This window comes from Petromyzon marinus, chromosome 11, assembly GCF_048934315.1.
Source record: "Petromyzon marinus isolate PM22_M1 ecotype Great Lakes invasive population chromosome 11, UKy_Petmar_22M1.pri1.0, whole genome shotgun sequence".
Lineage (NCBI taxonomy): Eukaryota > Metazoa > Chordata > Hyperoartia > Petromyzontiformes > Petromyzontidae > Petromyzon > Petromyzon marinus.
Window position 1 is genome coordinate 5,061,123 of NC_133677.1, and position 23,256 is coordinate 5,084,378.

The following is a 23,256-nucleotide window of genomic DNA, read 5'->3' on the forward strand; positions in this document are numbered from 1 at the left end:
TTAGGATATAAAAAAAAAATTGGGTGATCTACCAACGCTTGCCTCCAAAGTGCTGGTGGATTACAGGTGTGGGCCTCCATTCCCACCTGCTATATGGTGGTATGCACGATCTGTTAAGCTATAGTTTGCGCGCCAAATATTTTTCTATGGGCTCTTGTGTGTTTATAAATAAACTGGACATATAAATGTAATTTATTGATATTATCACCTCCACTTTATGAAAGTTATTATTATCTCCTAAAAGAGCATTGAGACCTGACCTTTATCTCCTAGGTAAGTAAAGTAAAGAGCACCATTATTATCATCACCACCACTTTTATAAAGTGGTGATGAAGTGGTGGTGATAATAATAATAATTACTTACCTAGGAGATAGAGGTCAGGTCTCAAGACTCTTTCAGGAAAGGATACGTTCCCAATCCCACTTGTTTCTCACGTGGAAGGAAACTTGAGTACGTAGAGAAACCCCACGAAAAAAGAGGGGGTAAGCACACGAACCTCCGCATAGACGGATTCAATAATATTTTGCCGTACATCAATCTTCCTGGCCACCTTTGCAGACCGAGCCAACAAAACATGGTATCCCTAATAGAGGTTTTTTTGGGTTAGATCGCATAAATAAATAAATGTGTCGTTAAACCCGCCACCACCCGACACAGCCAATTAGTAAGGTTTGTCACGTAAACAGAACGTGGCAATTCGTTGCTAGTACAGCACACCGGTGTGTTGTGTGTGTATTTCGTTACTAGTACAGCTGTCAGGTGTTGGCAGGTTTAACGACACATTTATATATTCACACCATCGAACTCCAAAAAAACCTGCATTATGGATGATATTGGTCGCGAAAGCCTACGTGTTAAAACATGTTATATTCACGCAGTCTCCCATACTAGTACGAACCAGGCTGAAACCAAGGTCTGATAGATCAGAGCAATATTGGTCGTGGGAAAACGAAGATTGTGTTTCCCATTACTCGAAAGTGGAATCCGCCGTTGTGCAATGGGTTGACGCGCCGGGGTTGCAATCCAGAGGTCGCCGGTTCGTTATTCCAGCGGGGCAGTTGAAAGAACGGGAAAGTTTATTCCTTCCCCCTTGCACCTCCGATTAGCACGGTTGGCTACGTGCGGTGCGAAATAAATTCGACATACATACATACATGCGTACACATTTCCCCACCTCTGTCTGCACAGCAGTGTATGTGGGTACACGGCAGTCAATTGTCAGGTCATGCACGGTGGGGGTAAAGTGTAAGTACTTTCACCCCTTGCAAGACGTCTGCCCAATGTGGATGTCAGGCCAACATACCCTTCTAGAGGGGCTGTCTAAACCACGACCACCCCCGCCACCTCTCGCGGAGGCCCACAAATGCCAGCCGTGTCACGAGTAAGTTATTTTCCAAAAGTGTTTTTTTTTATTGAACAAACCGTTCGGGTACACAGAGAGGGCACGTATAAACACAATGCAAAGTACAATGATTCGAGAAAGTTATTCGAAGGATGTACCATTTCCAGTACATATAACGATGCAATGTGACTGCCGATGATGATGACGATGTTACGTACTTCGTAACGCGCGCTTTGAACGTGATGATGCAAATCTTTCGTTGCCGTATCGATTGACGGGGGGCTCTCCGGCAAAATAGGGAGGCAAAAAAGTAATCGGTCGTCAATCTCGACACGATTCGGGATTCGTCCCTTTGTTCACGCCACAGCAGCATAGTTCATAGTTCCATAGTTCCATTTATTTGGTATAGCCCTGTGAGCCATTCGGCTCTTGAATCGGGTGCAACCACAACAAAAAACAAAAACACGAACAAGAAAACATCTTAAAGTGATTATGTGACTACGCAAACAGAAAATCCAGGAAAAAAAACATCAAAATATTCCTTAAATAGCACCGTACACCAACGCTGTGTGCAAAAATCCCAGTGGGATGCAAGTCAAACAACAACAACAACCACAAGACAACTAAGATTAAGCAGCGGGTCGCCGGTGGAGACGTTTGGCCTCCAGTGGGGGGGGAGGTGGTGGGGGCTTATCTGCTCGTACTGTACAGGGGCTGTGTTTTTGTGGAAAAATACAACTCGTGGGAGATAAGGGTTGAGCGCTGACCCATGACCGGTTGTGGATGTCCAGATGTGGGAGACCGCGTTACGTCAGCGCTATCATAACAGGCAGCCGTTTATAAAAAAAAAAATCTATAAAAAGCGGCTCCATTAAAAGCGAGCGTAATTTATGTTCCGAGAGCGATTCAATTTGGAGGTTGGCTGACACGCGTGATTTTTCATCTCGTTTAGATTTGATTCTTGAAATGCGATCTGTAAATTGTTGTCGGTTCCTTGATTCATGGAATTGAGTTTTACTCTGCGGTGCTTCATGTGGGATTTTTTTCTGGCCTCCCTAAGCAGCTGCACATTGGAAAACTGGAATATTGAAAATGCCTTGGCTTTATTTGGCCAGGTGGCTTTGTGGTAGAGTGGGCTGATCGCAATCGGAAGGTTGAAACTTCAAACCGTGGTCCGGTATTTCACTCAATCCACCATTACATAGCTCTGGGGATCATAAAACGAATACAACTTGGTGGGGAAGCCCACAGTGGTTATTCCATGGATATACTCGATCCGACCATAGGAATGCAGAATGTCCACCACTGGCTCGAGGGTTGTGATTAGAAAATGAGCACCACCTCAAAGCTTATTTGAGCAGAAAATCACTTTCACTTTTCTTTGTAATATAACCTTTATGGAATATTCAAATATCTTGAATTTTAATCTTAAATTATCAACCTGTATATAATAACACATTGCAAATAACTCGAAGGTCATAATATGAAATTTTGAAATTGTGAAAGCTTTCTGTGATGTTGCATTTGGCATATTAATAAAGGGAACAAAAATTCTACCCATATTGGCATGTTAATAAAGAAAACATTTTTTTCCTTTTTTACCCAGGACTCCATGCCAAAGGTGCTCCTCAGTGTTTCAGAAAGATGCCACCGACAATCACAGTGGACGCAATTCTCCCATCCTCGGGCAAAAAAAAAAAAAGCCACCGTCCCACAACGCTCAGAGAGCGTCCGGATGACAGGCGCACGCCACCACGCTTGGCGTTCGCCCACCAGGCCGAGCGCAATTTTCCTTGATCTGAGAAGCGGCCGAGATCCGCGAGCTCTTTTGCGACGCGAAGCCTGAAAGGTGCCGCCATCTCCACAGAATGTCATTTTGTCACCGCTGCCTTCTCTTGCCCTTCATCTGTCAGCGGTAACTCGCTGGCAGCGAGCCACAAATGTCATCACCCGATCATACACCTGAAACCTGTTAGCTTGTAACAGAAGGCTTTCCCACGGATTTTTGTCCACCAGTTTGCCGGCCGTGGAGTCCCAATTATTATTTATTGGACGTTCCTGCGATTGTTGCACGGCAGGTTGATGGAGCGGTTTAAATAACCAACACAAATGGTGAAGTCACTGTCAAATTATAGCGAATTAACGCAACTCTCTGCCATTTTCTTCAGTGGTTTTGCTCACCAGCCTTGCAATCCAGACGTTGCCGATTCGAGCTCCTGGCGCGGCAGTCAAAGTCGTGGACGTTTCTTAACCCCCCCCCGCCCCACCGTTTCTGTCCACTGATAAATATAAATGGATGCACCATTGCTAGTCGATGGGTAGGTGGCGTGGTGGGGTAATGTTTATGGCTACTCCCACATCTTCCAAACGTCTTTCTAGCAGAGTAGAGCAGGCAAGTCATCATTTATTACTTGCCCAGAGCTTCCTCGAGTGGGAGCCCTTCCATCAACACATCCGATTAGCACGGTTGGCTATATTCGGTGCGAACACAAAGTTCATCATCCATACGTACAGCAGTGCCGAGCGCTGGCAGTTTCAGGGCTCCACCTTTACCTTTCACGTTCACACTGACTCACGTCATTTGTTCAGCTTCTTTGGTTCTTTCGGTAAAGTCACGTAGAATGAGAATAAAATAATACATTGATACAATAAAATAACACAATAATATTCTCACGACGTTTCGGCCACAACACAAGCGGCCTTCATCAGGTGAAGGGACGAGACTGTCTGGTAAGGACAGCGCTGGAGTGAAAAAAGCCACGTTCAGATCACGACCTTTAAGCTGTGTCAGAAGAAACAAAGCGTCTTGACAAAGGAATTAGCATATAATTTAGCATTGAAATGGCTGAGTGATTAGCTTGTGACTGGTCACAGAAATGGCTATGTTAAAGTTAAAGCATACACATCCGCAGAGGCACCCCTTGACAAAGGAATTAGCATAGAATTTAGCATTGAAATAGCTGAGTGATTAGCTTGTAACTGGTCACAGAAATAGCTATGTTTAAAGTCAGAGCATACACATTCACCGAGGCACCTAGTACAAATCAAACAGGAGAATTTAGCATTGAAATAACTAGGCGAATTTAGCATTGAAATAACTGAGTGATTAGCTAGTGACTGGTCACAGAAATGGCTATGTTGAAGTCAAGGTCTACACATCTGAGCTATTCACAGTAACTGGGTATACAATGCAATGTATAATGAATACTATATAGTTGAATACTATATAGTTGAAGGAAAACTAAGAATATGAATTACTGCAGTCACGAAAGCTTTAAATCAAAATTTTACCTTAATGTTATCAATAAACTCTATATTCTCCAATCAGCTAAGCTACCAACAATAAGTCGTTATATATCACAATGCTATATGGCGAAAAAATGGGTGGATTCTTACCCTCAACTTTAGCAACAAAATTGTGTACACTCATTGTGCTGTGTTTACCTATTCATATGAAATGGACAGCCCATCCCACGGATGGAATTATGAGTGACGCACATGACACTCTCCTAACGCTGATTTTTAAACGAGGCATATGTCACTCGACGAGATATTTTTTTTTTAAATGGACGAGTGGCCAATCAATCAGTGCCTGGGCAACACACTACATTTTTATATATGTTGTAAAAATGTAATCTTAAATTTTCTGATGAGTGTCATCTGTGTCCTTTGAAAACTTAAAATGACAGTATTGCAAAAGCACCAACGCTAACAACATGCAATACAACATGACTTATTTTGCACTGGGTAAGTGCGGCATTTTCCTTAACATTTACATAGTTTTTTTTTTACGTTGAAACTTTGATGTGGGGCTCTGTGTCTATGTGTGTGTGTGTGTGTGCAAAAATGTATGGGGAGCAGTGGCCGAGTGGCTAGCGCACTGCTCTCCAAACCTGGCTGCCCGATTTCAATTCCCGGCAATGGCCAACATCGGTGGCTATTGAGTAACCCGCTCTTGGGCCTCTTCTAAATTGCCTTGGCTTGCAAAGGGTGCCTGTTACAGGCTGTAAACATCAGAACCGGAGGAGACAAAGGCGGCCGGGCGTGGTGCTGACCATGCCACCTCATCTTGCGCCGTTCCGGTCTTCATAGGTGCTCGTTATCAGCACTTAGCCCCGACGGTCTGTGTAGGCTTGGTGGAAGGTTTTTTTTTGTCATATTTGCAGAAAATATGCATACATGTTTTAGAAAAACCTTTTATGCGGCTGACACTTTTAACGTAATGATGAAGGGGAATGTTTTTTTTTATTCTTCTTCGCCTTCCCACAACAACCTCACTTTGGAGTTAAACTCTATATTGTGGTGTGTGTCACAGAGGTTACAGGCCTGTTATCAACAGATGGTTATTGGCAAACTCTGCCACTGCAATACTGGGAACAAATGCGGCGTTGTGTGTGAAATTAATTCCTTCACTTATCGCATACCCAGGCGCATATCACAAGGACAGCTTTAATTATACTGTACCTTTTTAGAGGGGGGGGGGGGGGCAACCCAGATAAATTAATGGCACCAAAAAGTGTGAGCTGTCAATCTCACGATGTCAGCCGGAGTGCGGGGTGTGGGGTTTATGGGAGATGTTGTACACGCAGCAGGCTATGCATTTTTTCCCTCTGTAGCCAAGTTGCTCATTGAATGTATCACACGTGTGGTGAAAACACTATTGCATTGTATTGTCGCCAACTTTAGCATTTATTCATTTAGTTGAGTACCGATGAATTTAAAAATCTCTCCGTAGGAAATGTTATCGCTTGATCATTGATGCAATCTTGCTTGCCTTTGGGAATTTGGAACCAGGGTCATCTTCATTGCTGACCCGCCCATACTGAACATCTGTGAAAAAAATATACTCATAGCTCATCGGATTCCTCCTGTAGTCTAAATAAAGATGTTTTATTCTGATTAATTATAATTTTTAAAAATGCACAGGTACTGGAAATTACGACAGTGGCGCTCCACTTTGTATTAAAGAAGTTCCACAGAGCTCAGTACTCCCTGATAACTTCGTGGTTTCAGGGAAAATGTCAAATGCCCCTGTGGCATGCCCTGGTTGGGATACATAGATAAGCTAGATATTGTTTCATGGAAGTTTAGAAACGAACACTTCCCAGATTACATTTTCTAGAGAAAAGATAAATATTTTTTACCTGTAATTTAAAACAATTTCATCCCACACAGTATTTGGCAATCTATTGCTTCTCATAAATTGCTGCAAGTTTTAGCTTTTCGATAGCACACCACCAGTCACATTTTGCACTATTCCGGGGGCCCCCTGATTGCCCCCACGTGGTGTAGAAACGGGCCCCCTCGCTCCATGAGTCAGGGGTGGTTCAAATATGTGCCTGTTTCTACTCATCCTCACGCCTTGACTAATCCCATCCATCTTCCCACAGTCGTACAGGGTGCACACGCGGACATGCCTCGACTGCGTTCTCTGCGCCCCTCACCCTCCACGCGTTTTGCAGCTCACGTAGCAGGGACTTTGCCTTTGCCTGCTTCTCAAATGCATCGGTCTTTATTCAGTCCACTTGTGCCACAATGAACACTGGGTAACAATCGTATTACCCTAGTGGGCCAAAGGTCGTCCATCGGCAGTGTATTGAAACAATGGGCATGTTCATTAAATCTCCCCCACCCAACCACCTGACCCCCCACAGCAATATAAATTGATCCACCACAATTAGTGGACCAGCTGGCTGCATCTGGTGGGATAAAGGGCACACTCCCACCTCTTCCAAGATGTATGGCCAGCATGGAAGTGTAGGCCAAATATCCTCTAGAACTCCATCTCGTGGAGACCTCTCTGCCAGCAAGAAATTGCCAGGCTGCGCCTTTAGCTTCACTCGTAATTAGCATCTCCTTCCAGTTTATTGTGGATTTTGCTGTTAAAGGGTTTGGTGAAAGTAATTGCAATGGATCACCTGCACATGGCATATGTTATGAGCCTGTGTAAAAATGTTACTTTGCCCAATGAAACTTCTTGATTCAATCGACCATTCACGTTGCGACTCAGTCATACACATTGACCTTTTCTCGAGAAATCATGCCATATTGTAGCAAAATTATGATAATTGACAATGTGTCTCAGGAGTTTTACACATTCTATACGTTTCAATCATACATTTTTTTAAACAATTAATTTCATATTCTTGGTTCTTTCGGTAAAGTCACGTCGAAGGGAAACAATGAAATAATAAAAATATAAAACAATAAAATTCTCACGACGTTTCGACTGCAACAAAGTCGACGTTTCGACTGCAACACAGTCGAAACGTCGTGAGAATTGTATTGTTTTATATTTTCATTATTTCATTGTTTCCCTTCTACGGACTTTACCGAAAGAACCAAGTATATGAATCCCTGCAGTCACAAAAGCTTTAAATACAAATTAATTTCATGGCTATCCATTTGAATGTCCTAACATAATTCCCTGATTAATTCTGACTGGCCGTGCGAGGCGTCCGTGCCAATGACGTCGATACAAATGGAAATAGCCTTGCCTGTGAACAAAAAAGATTGGCTTTGAAGGAACATATGTATAGAGTGACTTCATTTGAAGCTCCTCATGCATTAAATGAGGCCCTCTTATAACCTGTGTGAGTGGACACACTGAGAGAGCAGCATTCCTGGTCAGGATGGGCTCATCATCTTTTTTTCCAGTACATTAAGTTTGTATACTGTGAGTAATTGACTAAACATTCAGTGAGGCCTTCCTGGGTTCATAATAAATGCAAACATTCTTCAATAATGGGGGGGGGGGGGGGGGGGGTGGTACAGTAGTTAGCACACTGCGCTATTAATCTAGTGATCCGAGTTCAATTCCTAACATCAGTTCGTCGTATATCTGAACCAGTCCTGCCTCTCTCTACTACCTCCAACCAGCACTGGCCAGCCTAAAGATAACTCTGGTCAAACAATTTTCGTGACTGATTTATCACAATGAGGCTTTCATCCAGCAGTAGATTCATGAAAGGCTGAATTTGAGAACATTAAATTTCGATTTACAGCTTTCGTGACTGCAGGGATTCATATTCTTGGTTCTTTCGGTAAAGTCACAAATTTGAGAACATTTGAGAACATTGTTTAATTGCCTACCTAAATGTCAACCCGTACTGTTAATAATTTACAGAATGCGCTCTGGATCTCTCAAACGGTTTGTCGTACGAAACGAACATGAAAACATTCTTTGCGACATTCCCCCCAAAAATGATCACCTGTCCAAATGAGCATTTAGCCCCTGATATATTGTGTCATAATGCCCAATACAACATCTTCCGGAAAGGTGGCTCGCATTATATTAGAAGAGTTGTCTGGACGTGTGAATCCCCATTGAATTGGAGTTTAACCCTTTCCGCACAACGACATCGTCCCTTAGAGCTTCGACGCGGTGACATCATCCTATAGGTCTGTGTGACGCCGTGGTGACATCATCCTATAGGTCTGTGTGACGTCGTGGTGACATCATCCTATAGGTCTGTGTGACGCCGTGGTGACATCATCCTATAGGTCTGTGTGACGTCGTGGTGACATCATCCTATAGGTCTGTGTGACGCCGTGGTGACATCATCCTATAGGTCTGTGTGACGTCGTGGTGACATCATCCTCTAGGTCTGTGTGACGTCGTGGTGACATAATCCTATAGGTCTGTGGACGTCGTGGTGATATCATCCTATAGGTCTGTGTGACGTCGTGGTGACATCATCCTATAGGTCTGTGTGACGCCGTGGTGACATCATCCTATAGGTCTGTGTGACGCCGTGGTGACATCATCCAATAGGTCTGTGTGACGCCGTGGTGACATCATCGCACTTAACGCCCAAATCATCACGTGATCGCAGACAAGGGTGCGGTGAAGTTAGATCCCAGGCAAGAAGTGCGGGCAGTGTTTATAATCATTTACGATGCATATTTATATACACACACACGCACAAGAAGCGCCTCAAGCAACTCAGGAAACGACAACCCCATGAATGCAGCAGCAGACAACAAATTCAAACAAAATCAATGTTTAGCAGCGACAACCAGCAGTTAGGCAAAATTGCTTTCGCTCCCCTGTAGGAGGTTCGTGAGTTCGATCCCGACTCTGACACATGCACAATTTGGAGTCTGCGTGTTCTCCCTGTGCTTGCGTTGATTTTCTCCGTGTCCACCGGGTTTTTTTCCCCTCCACATTTTACGAACATGCCTTTAGAGTATTTGGCCAATATAAATGCCCACGTGATGAGCAACTTCGTTGAGCTATCATTTGTGATAGCCAGGTTCCTTCTGAAAAAGAGCTACTATCTCGCTCAGTGGGCCTTACCTGGTAAAAAAAGAAAATGGCTTAGTTTAAGTTTCACAAAAACCAAGGGTCTTGCGCAAAGTTCACGGGGGCAACATTAGTGTCTGCGTGCAGCTAAGTGCATTCTCTTCCATGGTGTCAGGGTGACCTGAGTAGTGCCCATACATCACCCTTGTCAACGCCACGCCACCGATGCAGACAGTGGCATTTGTTTTGTGTCCTTTGATAAAGTTCACAAATACTTGTAATAAAACACATGGCATTAAGTTGAAACAGCACCCGAGGCGGGAGTGCATTAGGAGAAGAGAGGAGAGGGCAGAGAGAAAGGGGTGGACGTTATATTTTCCAGAAATAGCCAATGGTATGTGGGCACCACCCATCCCTATCTATACCCATGCCATGGGTGGGCTCAATCTTTAATGTGCGTGGCCCACTTTAAGAGTCCCTCCCACCACATCTTCTTAGCCCACCATTAGTTATGGCAACGGTTGATTTACACACTTTGGCTCAAACATCTTTCATGTTTATTATTATTATTACTGCTGCTACGGAGCTTTGGTCCAAAAAAATCAACTACTGTAGGGAGGTCAGAGGCTGGTCATGAGTACACTTACAAAATTAATTTCCAGCGTTATGTTAGTGATCAAAAACTGCCTCCATGTGGAACAGATCTTATATATATTCTTTGACCTTATTTTTTTACCATAATTTTTTTGTACATATAGAAATAAATCCTATTTGTGACTGACACATACAATCGTGGAAAATGCTTGGGCAAAGTTTGTGAAACCAGTGCATCGTGTGTATAGCAGTGTTTTATTTTGAGCATGATTGCTTTGTTCTAAAGTCAATGTGTCGACTGGAGAAAGCTTCGGGCTGATAGGATACCACTCTTAGAAATTGATGCGTTTTATTTAAGCTGCAAAGTCCGATGATAATTCATCCCCAGATACCAGCATCTGGATCGAATTCTCCACGAGGATTTTATTAACTCTTTAACGAGCGTGTGTTTTGAAGTGAGCAAGGCATGGTGATCGACTGAATGTTGGCAAGTGGGAGCGACACAAACAAATTTGGGCAGCAGCTTCAGTTTCCCTGTTCATGGGTAATTAAGTTCACTCTTTAACACCTCGAAAAAATGTTTTTAGTAAATTACTTCACTTACCATTTTATGTTTCATGGGTAAAACACATACATTTAACATGGATTTTTTGTTCCTTTATATAAAAAAAACAGATTCGCTGATGCCTATGCGTGGTAAAACAAAATCTCCCTCATTTCACCGTCACTTTTGTTTTTAAGAATAGTTTCGAAAACATCATAAAAGTAAAACGTCGCAATGGGCACAGTTTTCATTGTACATTCCGAGTGAGTGATTCAGATGCGCGGGAACCACAGACAACGCAATACTTGGCCATGCTCTGTGATCCTATATTTCGAGTCGTACGAGCCCTTTGCACAATGACATACAAATAGAATGCATTAATTCCTTCTAAGTGCGCATCAATGCCCAAATCGCAAGCTGACGAATATATATTAACGGGCCAATCTGCACATTTTACGCCCTGCTAATAAGCGTAGCTTTGCGAAATCCCTTATTCCTCCCCCTCCTTCCTCTTCAGCTGTAGAGACTGAGACTAATGATGCGTCGTGAGAGATTGCGCTCGCGACGACAGGGTTGTATGAGGCGAAGTGAAACTGCGGTCGTCGCACGCATTGAGCGCGCACAAAGTTATCAACCTGACGGACATAATTAAAGCGTATCAATATTTATAGCTCGGGAAGACCTTCGCGTATACTCAAGCGACGCGCCTTCAATCCTCGGTGATCGGTAGCGTGCCTCCCGGGTTTGATTCCTCTCTCTATCTCTCTCTCTCTCTTGATTCCCATGTCCCCATGCTGCCCCTACAGTGCCGTTCGCCCAACATTTCTAGAAATTAAAAACAGCACGCGCGCGCGCGCGCACGCACACACCCTCCACTTCTGCCAATCAGCCGTACTCCATCAGGTGCCCTTTGCTGTCATTTTGAGGAGTCCGGGAATGTATCACTGTCTCGGAACGAAAAAAAAATCTGAAAGGCAGCGTCAGCGTTGATGTGATGCAGAACCCTCTCCTACGCGATGCACTGACCTACTTCTCATAAACCGCATGACTACAGATGATACAGTGACGAGCCCACGTAAAAATGGGTGTTTCAAGTTACTTCCAAGAAGTATTGTTATTGTAAGGATATTCATAGTTCTTGTTGTTGTAAGAATGGTAATGATTCCCAGGCCTAGCCTTACCCAGCCAGATGACCCAGAGATGGAGCTATGCTGCTCATAGTTGTCCCGTGAATCAACTCGTCCCCTCCATAGGAATTTCCACCACTGACGGCTCCAGGCTATGAACAGGAAAATGAGCACCATTTCTACGTTCATTTTAGCACGCAATTAACTTTGACTTAAAGCAAATATATATATACAAAACCCAAACACAAATCATAACACTAAGCCCGAGGCTCAAACTTAGGTTTGTGTTTAGAGTTATGGTTTATTGTAGTCCTCGCCCTAACCCAAACCCTGTTTCGATATTTCAGTTTAAGGCGATGCTAAGTAGGGTAGTATGAGCCGTGGTGCAAGGGATTGAATATGGTTATTTGTCTACCCCACCCAACTCATTTGCAGCCTGGCACCTTTGCTGTTTTGGCCCATGGCGCTCAATGCAGTTGCACCGCCTGCACACTTGATGGGCACTGGAGATGCTCAGGATTAGGCTTGAGTCTGGTTTTAGGGCTGGGGTGGTCCCAACCCTGGCTCTGGACCTTGCCCATAACCCGAAGCATAACCTTTAATCTCGTCTCATGGCAGAAGATAACTGTTAGCCTATATGCCTAACTGTTACCCAGTAGGGTGATGAGTAGGCACGCAATGATTCGTCGAATGACATGTGTACGATACAAGTATAGAATTGTGCATGCATCAATTATTTAATATGTACTGTATGCAAAATATTGGCAAGATGCATTCAATCGTTACCTTTAGGTTCATGGCATGAATGAGAAAGAACAACTTATACGTTAAAGCATGTTAGCTACAGATTAGACCGACAGTACATACAAGGCAGGACAAGCAAGATGACGCAATGCGTTCTGGAGTCTAACCATGAACCCTGACTTGTGAATGGAGGTGAATCATTAAATGCCGAGTTACGAGTTTACACTTAAAATAGTTTTTTTTGAAACAGTAAATGTTAAAACATTAACGCGCTGCGGAGATTACAGCTTCTCGGTTCCCATCCCTTTGGATAAATTCCAGAGCATCGCAGTAGGTTAGCGTGACGCATGGAGCATGGGGGGGAGGGCATCGAGGAGAGGGGAGGTGCTGGCGGGGAAGGGGCCCTTTTGGGTACCTTGTAGTCAATTCGTGGTGATTTGGTAGTGCTTTGCGGTAATGTTGCGGTGATTAGCAGGACTAAGCATTGAGAGCACCGCAATTGACATGCGATGAGTGAAGAGTTAAGAGGCGAAGCCCTGCGGATTGCTCGCTCACGCCACTGCAGGCAGAAGGGACTGTTCGGAGCTCGAGAGCCGCGGTTCCCAGCCTGTGGTTAGCCTCATCGACCCCCTGGTGGTTCGCGAGGCTGCTACGGGGTGTGGGGAGGGGAGGGGTCCGTGGAAAAGAAGAAGACAATGATACTGGTAGGAACCTCCTGGTTACACCAGCCCACAGGGGATTATTGTGTCCGTCCGTCCGTCATGCATCCAAAAATGGGAGGGGTGGGGCTGGGTGGAGAGGGGAGGATGGGGAGGGGCTGGGTGGGGAGGGGAGGGTGGGGAGGGGCTGAGTGGGGAAGGTGGGGCTGGGTGGGGAGGGGCTGGTCACCCCGTGGTGCCCTTATAAAACTCAACGTTTAACCTACTCACGCCGGCTTGTGCCCGCCCTCACAGTCGAGCATACAGTGAGGGAAAAAAGTATTTGATCCCCTGCTGATTTTGTACGTTTGCCCACTGACAAAGAAATGATCAGTCTTTAATTTTAATGGCAGGTTTATTTGAACAGTGAGAGAAAGAATAACAACAAAAAATCCAGAAAAACTCATGTCAAAAATGTTATAAATTGATTTGCATTTTAATGAGGGAAATAAGTATTTGACCCCTCTGCAAAACATGACTTAGTACTTGGTGGCAAAACCCTTGTTGGCAATCACAGAGGTCAGGCGTTTCTTGTAGTTGGCCACCAGGTTTGCACACATCTCAGGAGGGATTTTGTCCCACTCCTCTTTGCAGATCTTCTCCAAGTGATTAAGGTTTCGAGGCTGACGTTTGGCAACTCGAACCTTCAGCTCCCTCCACAGATTTTCTATGGGATTAAGGTCTGGAGACTGGCTAAGCCACTCCAGGACCTTAATGTGCTTCTTCTTGAGCCACTCCTTTGTTGCCTTGGCCGTGTGTTTTGGGTCATTGTCATGTTGGAATACCCATCCACGACCCATTTTCAATGCCCTGGCTGAGGGAAGGAGGTTCTCACCCAAGATTTGACGGTACATGGCCCCGTCCATCGTCCCTTTGATGCGGTGAAGTTGTCCTGTCCCCTTAGCAGAAAAACACCCCCAAAGCATAATGTTTCCACCTCCATGTTTTACGGTGGGAATGGTGTTCTTGGGGTCATAGGCAGCATTCCTCCTCCTCCAAACACGGCGAGTTGAGTTGATGCCAAAGAGCTCCATTTTTGTCCCATCTGACCACAACACTTTCACCCAGTTGTCCTCTGAATCATTCAGATGTTCATTGGCAAACTACAGACGGGCATGTAAATGTGCTTCCTTGAGCAGGGGGACCTTGCGGGCGCTGCAGGATTTCAGTCCTTCACGGCGTAGTGTGTTACCAATTGTTTTCTTGGTGACTATGGTCCCAGCTGCCTTGAGTTCATTGACAAGATCCTCCCGTGTAGTTCTGGGCTGATTCCTCAACGTTCTCATGATCATTGCAACTCCACGAGGTGAGATCTTGCATGGAGCCCCAGGCCGAGGGAGATTGACAGTTCTTTTGTGTTTCTTCCATTTGCGAATAATCGCACCAACTGTTGTCAACTTCTCACCAAGCTGCTTGGCAATGGTCTTGTAGCCCATTCCAGCCTTGTGTAGGTCTACAATCTTGTCCCTGACATCCTTGGAGAGCTCTTTGGTCTTGGCCATGGTGGAAAGTTTGGAATATGATTGATTGATTGCTTCTGTGGACATGTGTCTTTTATACAGGTAACGAGCTGAGATTAGGAGCACTCCCTTTAAGAGTGTGCTCCTAATCTCAGCTCGTTACCTGTATAAAAGACCTGGGAGCCAGAAATCTTTCTGATTGAGAGGGGGTCAAATACTTATTTCCCTCATTAAAATGCAAATCAATTTATAACATTTTTGACATGCGTTTTTCTGGATGTTTTTGTTGTTATTCTGTCTCTCACTGTTCAAATAAACCAATCATTAAAATTATAGACTGATCATTTATTTGTCAGTGGGCAAACGTACAAAATCAGCAGGGGATCAAACACATTTTCCCCTCACTGTATTTGCGGAATACACCACGCCGCCGTTGACCCTGGCCATTGACCGAGCAACCCAACGTTCCTACCAGCTCCCTCTGCAGGAATGTGTTAATAGTAACGTCCTCACCAAGGAAATGTACGATTAAAAAAAATAGTAGTAGCGTGCGGTGGTTTAGAGAAATGTTTGGAAGGTTTAAAAGGGGTCCGCACACTCGGAGAGGGTTGGGAACCGCTTGTCTAGAAGAGCCCCTCTACGGGGGGGGGGGGGGGGGGGGGGGTGGGTATTTGTGTCTACTCTCTCGCTCTGACCAAACAACTTGGAGGTTTGGAAAACCTGCGACACGTGACCCCGCGACACACGACGGGTGGTGCCCATCCATACCAGCTGGGCGGGACAGAGGGGTGGGAATTCAATCGGCTAGCCCACGTTTTAACCGCCGCACGAGGATGTTGAACTGGCGAACCTCTGGATTTCCCAGTCCAGTGTGCTAACCATTACTCCGGCGTAAGAGCCCTGTGATGTTAATGCTGCAAGAGAGGATTTTGAACCATCGGCATAATCGGAGTCGAGCGTGGGCAGTGCTTGGCATGGGCGGCTGACCTGCACACACAGCTCCGTTGTGTTGCTCTGTGGGCTTGCGTCATTTCTGGGTAGGCTTCCTCTCGCTCTGTGCGGTAGATTCTTCCAAAAAAAAGGGGGCGCACAAAGCGAAGACAGCACGAGACAGCTGGCTGGCTGGCTTGCCGAGTAGCGCCTCCAGTACACACACAATGTGATCCCACGTCCGACCGCATCGCGGCATGACTACAATTAAAACTGCATATCGCGAATTTTGAGTTGAAATTGGTGAGCTGCATATATGCAAAATCGCACAAACCGAACCGCATAAAGCGAGGGAAACCTGTACTGTGCTTCTATGCTCTCGTGTCTATGCCCCCCCCCCCTCCTCCCCACCTTCACTGACCTAGACTGGTGTGGCGAGAACCTCATCCAGAAGTGGATTGACGAAAGGTGTTTTCATGTGCGTGTACATACCGCGTGGTAATTACCAGCCACTGTCATCCAGCACAAGGCCTTTGAATACAACGAGCTAAAATAGATAAACGTTCACCTTGACGCTTGATTCAATTGCTCTTCTCACATTTTTTTGGACAAACGAATGTTTAATATTTGTTATCTTGTTTCCTCGCCTCACGCAGTCTGATTGATAATAAATATAATGATTGGGTCACACGGACCATCCTAGTGGCTTCCATGTGTCGAGCTTAAGTTGTCTTTAAGTTATGTTTCGTTATTCTGTTTCCCAATATGTGCCTCTTATTTTCCCCTTTTTCTTCTATTCTCCCGTATCCTTATCTCTCTCTTTCTCTTTCCCCTCTTTTCCTTCTGTTTCGGCCTCCTAGATAAAGCATGGGGAACACAGAGGCGTTTCACGTGTGCGCCAGTCACTCACTAATTGTGCACTCTACTTCTGTACCGTTGTTACAAAAAAGAAATCGTAGACACTTTTTGGTTTAAAAAAATACTCTGGGTCACTGGTTGGACGTTTGTGATAGCTTTTGGTGACCCCTGCTGGATTCCACGGGCTTCCTCTGTGTGTTCACCAACGACTAAAGTTGCTGCAATACAAAAGTAAAATGAATGATTAATTAAGGCTTGAGCATGCCAACATGTTCAATAAAATATCAGAAGGGGTGGAGCAGGGCACAGTAGTTTGCACACTGAGTTATGAACTCATTAGCCATGGCTGCGAGTATGATTGGTGGCAAGTAATATCTCAACCGGCACTGAGTACCCACTCTCAAAGTCTCCCATTGACCAGCGTTGTGAAGTACGGTCAAACAATATCCCCATGACTGAACGTAGCATGGGCAGGCCCTCGTCTGGCAGTGGCAAAAATCTGTTAAATATATTTGTAACGCATTTTTTTCTATTAACAAAAAATATATTGAAATTTTCATTCACGAATCACAATAACGGTGGTGAGACACTGTGCTGCTCATTCAAATCATCAATGTTACACCGCTGTTATTTATTTCAGCAGTATCAATTTCAGAAGGGGGAAAAAAAACACTTCACAATCGGACACAGGGGAAACTTTCGATAAAATACAATTTAACAAACGGACAATGGGCGAATGACCTGGATTTTGATTTGATTTGTGCTTGTACTCTTTCTGTGCTCATGGCTCTTCCTGCTCCTTCGCCAGCGTTTTGGATATCGTCACCATGGACACCATGTCTTCTCCAATCTTGTCAACCCTTGAGCCCATGCGGCTGCACAGAAAGAGCGTCTTAAGCGCGTGCTGGAAGTCACGGTTGAGGAAAGCGTAGAGCACGGGATTTATGGCCGAGTTGCAATACCCAAGCCATGTCATGATTTTAAACATCGTGACCACCACCCTGTCGTGCTTGGAGCCGTAAGCGTTCATCGCCACGTTGAAGACGAAGTAGGGCAGCCAGCACATGACGAAGGCCGAGATGATGATGCTCATGGTGCGCGTGGCCTTGTTCTCCAGCTGCGGGTTGTTGGGGCGCTGGCTGTTGGGGTGGTAGTGGATGTCGAGGGTCTGGGAGGCGACGCGCGCCGCCTTGAGGCGTGACGCGCGGTACACGAAGAAGTACATGGTGCACATGGCCAGGAAGGGCAAGTAGAAGGCCAGCGTCGAGGCGACAAGCACGAACGCCCAGTTGGTGATGAAGAGGCACTCGCGGCGCGCGTCAAAGCGCACGCCCGGTATCTCGTTCCAGCCCTGCGTGACTGGCAGGAAGGAGATGAGCAGCGAGTACACCCAGATGGATACGGTCATCGCGATGCACCTGAAATGGGGGGGGGGGGGGGGGACGGGGAGATGAGTGATGGTGGTGTGTCGGACAAACGAGGCCAGAGGGACGAAGCAAATGTTTGTAAAGTTCGGCAGTGTCCAAAGACACATTGCAGCTGTTCTAACGGTTGGCAAAGAACCCGCGGCATCTGGAAACGTGACTCCTCTGAGGCGCGTTGCAATTAGCGCAGGCGATTGGAGAAAGTGAAGCACCAATCTAGAACACTGCACTGTCTAAGACTCATACGTATCGCCGATTTTACGGAGATGTTTTGGCACCCAGCAATTGTAAGCGGCGGTGTTTTCTCGCATGAGTCGTAGCAACGTGTTTACACACATCGAAAGAAAAATGTATAAATAGCTTAGATCATGCTGATTGTGCGTCTAATAAAATTGCTTTACTCTTTGGTTCTTTCGGTAAAGTCACGTAGGTAGAAATAAAATAAATAAAAATAAAATAAATATTTATTTCATTTCTACCTACGTGACTTTAGCGAAAGAACCAAAGAGTATGGATTCCTGCAGTCACGAAAGCTTCAAATAAAGATTAAAATTGCTATAGCTTGATTTTTTTCATGACACGATTTTTGTGACAATTAATGGGTAGATCTCTTTTTTTTGGTTAGATGTGTCTCATTATTTCGGACACAAAAAAAAAGATCGACAAACTTTATGCAGGAAGCGCTTTCTGTTGCTATCACTATTGTGGCTGCTGAGCACGAGCTCAAAGGCCAAACATTCCAAGTGGCCAGCAACATAACGGCACTGTGAAGAGTCGCGACAGAGCGGAGTCGATGCGTTTCTCGAATCGTGCAAGGCTTCAAGAACGTGCGAAAAAGCCTGGTGAATTTTGCGCTTCGTGCGCCAATAAGGTGCTGAGCCTGCTGACCTTTTCCCAGACATGCGCGTTGGGTAGTGGTTTGGCGTGGTCACGGAGCAGTATCTGTCCAAGCTGATGAAGCAGAGGGTCACGATGGATGCTGTGCAGAACATCACGTCAAAAGAAATCCACACTTTGCAAAAGAGCTCTCCGAAAATCCAAACGCCCGTGACTTCGTAGATGATGCTGCGTCCACATACATGGATACACACAAAAAAACCCACGCACGCAGATAAAGCCTCCTTCAAAACCTTCATACAAACTGCGTAGCATTTGTAAGGTGTGCATATTGAAAATGGAACCGGATATAATGAAATAAGTTGTGCTTTAGCCAGGCTCGCCTGCACATTTTGCTGTGATATTGGTTAGCTCTTTCTCTCTCTCGAGTGAGTTAGTGTTACGATGCAATGTCTCCTTGCGTGTATTTTTGTAAATGTATTCTGCCTGAAGGGTACTTCGGGGTAGTCGGGGTATAATGATTCGCCCCCTTACTGAGTCTGTTCAGTCACTCGGCAACTCAGGTTTCCATAGCAAAATAGAACTGACGTCTCAATGGGTTTTTCCTACCTTGTGGAATAAAGTCTACAGCTGCTATTAGTTGAATTCAAGATCCATTCTCTTGTTGAAAAAAATGTGACAAACAAAACGGCCAAGAGTAGCCGCAGGTGAACCTTTATCCAGTTGCATGCAACGCATCATCATCATCAGCCATGAGCAATCCACTGCCGGACCAGGTCCGTAAAGCATCGATCTTCAACACACGCGATTCGACGCATGCATCGCGTGCTTAACAATCTACGGAAACGTTAAATTGTCTCCTGGGTCGCGTATACCTCTCGCGGTGTAGCGCCTCGCTGGAGTGCACAAACGTCGCGCGTGCGGAACGTTGCAGCGTCCTGTGCCGCGTGGGGCTACCGCGCGGGCGCACGACGCCACTCACCTGAACGGCATGACGAGACAGGCGACCAGCAGGTCGGCGGTGGCCAGGGACATGATGAACATGTAGGTGACCGTGCGCAGACGCCGCTCCACCAAGGGGCACAGCAGCACCGCGGCGTTGCCGAAGAGCGTGACGATGTCGATGAGCGACAGGAGAGCGCACACGGAGAGGGCGCCCGGCGACAGAGCCACCTCGTCCAGCCGCCGGTCACTGCCGTCCACGCGTCCCTCGGAGAAGTTGCTTCCGACGGACGTATTGTCGTGATGTCGCGACGAGTTTGGTGATGCCATCGATTCCCCTCCACCCCCCTCCCCCCCCCCCCTCTTTTTGAAAGAGTGTGCGGCTCGCGCGCGCGCGTGTTGCACGTTCGACAAGATATCTGACGTGGAAAGATGATGCGGTTCGCTATGTACGATTGCTATACGTTCGCTGCGAAGTTGTTTTTGGGCTTGGTCATTCCAGTGATCGTATTGGCGGTGCAGTTGCAGTTAAAGCGCAGTCTTGATCGTGAACGTACCCGCAATGTCGTGTTTGAGCACGCGACGGAACTGATGCTGAAATCTGTCGAGAAAAAAATATATATACATCGAAATGTCACGTACCATTGGTTACATTCGTAATGAGCTTGTTTCCAAGAAGCCCCCGAGATGAAAACGCAGCCTTTGGAGAAACACGCCCGTGGTTAAATTGGCACTTGCACTGTGCAAATTAAGCCGTTGAATATTAAGACGTTGAATCTCGTAAATGAGCAGAGGAGAGGCGAGAGGCGTCCCACCCCAGCGAAGTGAACGCTGTTTCTAAGAGAGAAAACAAAATGAAGGGCTGGAGGGGAGCGTGGAACGGATTGAGCTCAAGACGAGAGGGACCGAGACGGCGTGGCGGCGAGACGTTTGCCAATTTGGTATTTCTAGAGGGCTGTCTGGATTGTTGCATTTCATTGTTGGCGGTCTGTCGTGCCTGGCAATCCAATTTAGGGGGATGAGGGGGGGGAAGTACAGCAGCTTCTGGTCCCCTGTAGCACAATGAGCTTCATCGACCCAATAGAGGCACTCGCGTTTGATCGTAGTGTGGGAGTCGTGACAAAACTCCCCTATGAAAAGGGTTTGTAACGCAAACCATGAGTGTAATTCTATAAATGTACCATTTATTACTTGCATAATTGATGTTAATATAAACACTTCACTTGAGAATACGTTGAGCTATTTCTGAGTTTGGCACCGAACCACAGCCGATGAGACACAAACTCACACTTTGTAGATTTTGGTTGAATTGTCAATAACAAAAAGAATAGAAATAAATTCCAGCTACTCTCAATCCACCAACTTCATGGCAATCGTTGGGGTTGTTTGACCATACTTCACCAAGCTGGTCGGTGTGGGTTGGTGTACGGTTGGGGGGTGGAGGGCAGGACCGGTTCTGACGGTATCTGTCACTGATGTTAGCTTTCTGCACAAATCAAACTTCTTCTTAGTCGTGTCTCCTATCCAACCTATATCGTCTTTTCCCAGTATATCTCCACAGGCCACCGCTTCCGGTATTGGCATTGCCAAATCTTGAGGAGTGCATTGTGGTGCTGCGGGGCATCTCGGGAGATGGTCCAAGGTTTGCTTCTCCTAACAAGAAATCAAACTGCGGTCACATCAGGATTCTAGTGCAGCTCGCTCACCACTCCACTGCCGCTCCACCGTGAATGATCAGTCCAAAGCTTTTAATTTTCTCTTTTTTGTACCAAAGGCTACAGTATGCACGTAACCCGAGACTCAAATTTGCATTGGCGGTGCAGAGTGCAGTCATGACCACATGCTTGAGTGCAGACAGTTTAATTCCCTATGCCTTTGTCCATCAGAGCGAGCGTGAATGCGCAAACTAATTATATTGTAATGGGGGCTTTGAACGGGCAAAGACATTTTTGTAATCGACTTTACAATTAGAAGGGTTGAAAATTCACCGCAAATCTGTCAGTGGAATACGTTCTATGTGTGAAGGCACATTCGTCAAATGTACTAAAGTTGTTTTTGTTTATTTACCTTTGTATCATACATGGGGAGGATGCCACGGTGCAATGGTTAGCACCGCTGGACTTCAGAGGTCAATCCCGACAGAGGTCACCGGGTCATTCGCCCCACGAGGCAGTGAATCATTGGGCGAGTTTCTAAAATCGCCCCCGTCTCTGTCCACTCGGGAGGAAAAAAAAAACCGGGTGCAGCACAAATTTTGATTTAAAGCTTTCGCGACTGCAGTAATTCATATTCTTAGTTTTTTTCGGTAAAGTCACGTTGAAGAGAAACAACAAAATAATAAAATATATATAAAACAATAAAAAATTCTCACGACGTTTCAAATGATGACCGTTTGAGTTATGGTCGAAACGTCGTGATAATTTGTTATTGTTTTATATATATTTTATTATTTTGTTGTTTCTCTTCAACGTGACTTTACCGAAAAAACTAAGAATACGGGTGCAGCACAGTTTAGTGAGTCGGAAGATTGAATGTGATGGGGTACAAGACACTCGGCCGGTGTGGAAGAGTAGGCCAAAACTACCCTCGAAGAGGGGTTCTCGAGAGCTCCCTTCACTGGAGGGTTCTCTGCCAGCAGTGGTTTGAGCGAGAAATTACAGGGCAACACCTTTTGAATTTGATCAAATGTGTCCAAACACGCACCCAGAGACACAGTCCTGCATTCAAATCCCACGTTATGCACTGACATGTCTCCATATTCGCAGCGGACACAGCCGCAAAAAAATATCGTACTGGATGGTTAGTATTTATCAAGAAGTTCATTAATGCAGGACTTCAAATACAGTATAGCTATTGCTACTCCTGCTGTTTTTAAAATATCATATTTAACAACATAAGCTTAGCATACCTCCAGTGTGCTAACACTATATTCAATCACCCAATGCTGCAGTTTTATCAAATGACCAAGATTCTTCGCTCCCCTCTCGCCTGCCAATGCCGTATCGGTCTCGCGGGTTGTTTAACCCACGCCGGGCAGAGCAGGATGGTGGTGGCGGTGACCCCATGAGTGACGTGGACGCTGTTAGCTGTGGCAGTTGCACTGCATGCGCACTCGACAACTTAGGCCCCGCTGGTCGTATCGCAAGAATGCCTTTGGCCCCGATGTTGGCTGCATGTTTGCAGCTCCGTTCAGCCTCCTCGTGCAAAGCCACGCAGGGGGTTATGCGTGCAATTTTTAAATGTCACTCTGACACCGTGGGATATTTTTGGAGGTTTGTTTAGCGTATTTTGCATATACACAGTGTCCGAATCGCCGCTGATTTGGGGGTAGCTTGGGACGCGGCAGGGTATTCGGGGTAAATCAGCAACGTTTTGCGTTGGCGTTTGAACACTCGTTTTCCTCTTAAAATATTCTTTGGCTGTGTTCTGATAGCGATTCTGCACGGATGGATTTCATTATTATGGAAAATGATGTGTATTTATGCAAAAAATAAACATCACGCCAGTGCA

General features: G+C 45.7%; 1 protein-coding gene across 1 annotated transcript; it reads right to left on the reverse strand.

The window, feature by feature from the left end:
* Positions 1-17,153: 17,153 nt before the first annotated feature.
* On the reverse strand, positions 17,154-21,199 carry LOC116941309 (histamine H2 receptor-like). Its single transcript, XM_032952226.2, has 3 exons — positions 19,787-21,199; positions 18,856-19,032; positions 17,154-17,961 (listed from the first exon to the last, which is right to left on the reverse strand). Exons 1-3 carry the CDS (start codon positions 20,074-20,076, stop codon positions 17,325-17,327), a joined length of 1,104 nt encoding a protein of 367 aa, XP_032808117.1. The 5' UTR covers positions 20,077-21,199; the 3' UTR covers positions 17,154-17,324.
* Positions 21,200-23,256: the final 2,057 nt, after the last annotated feature.

Excerpts from the sequence above, each read along its gene's own strand:
- LOC116941309 (XM_032952226.2), bottom strand. The coding sequence starts at position 20,076 with ATGGCATCACCAAACTCGTCGCGACATCACGACAATACGTCCGTCGGA. Across the intron at positions 19,033-19,786 it reads TGTCTCGTCATGCCGTTCAG|CATCATCTACGAAGTCACGG; the intron begins GTGAGTGGCGTC and ends ATGTGGACGCAG. Across the intron at positions 17,962-18,855 it reads ACGCGCATGTCTGGGAAAAG|GTGCATCGCGATGACCGTAT; the intron begins GTCAGCAGGCTC and ends CCCCCATTTCAG.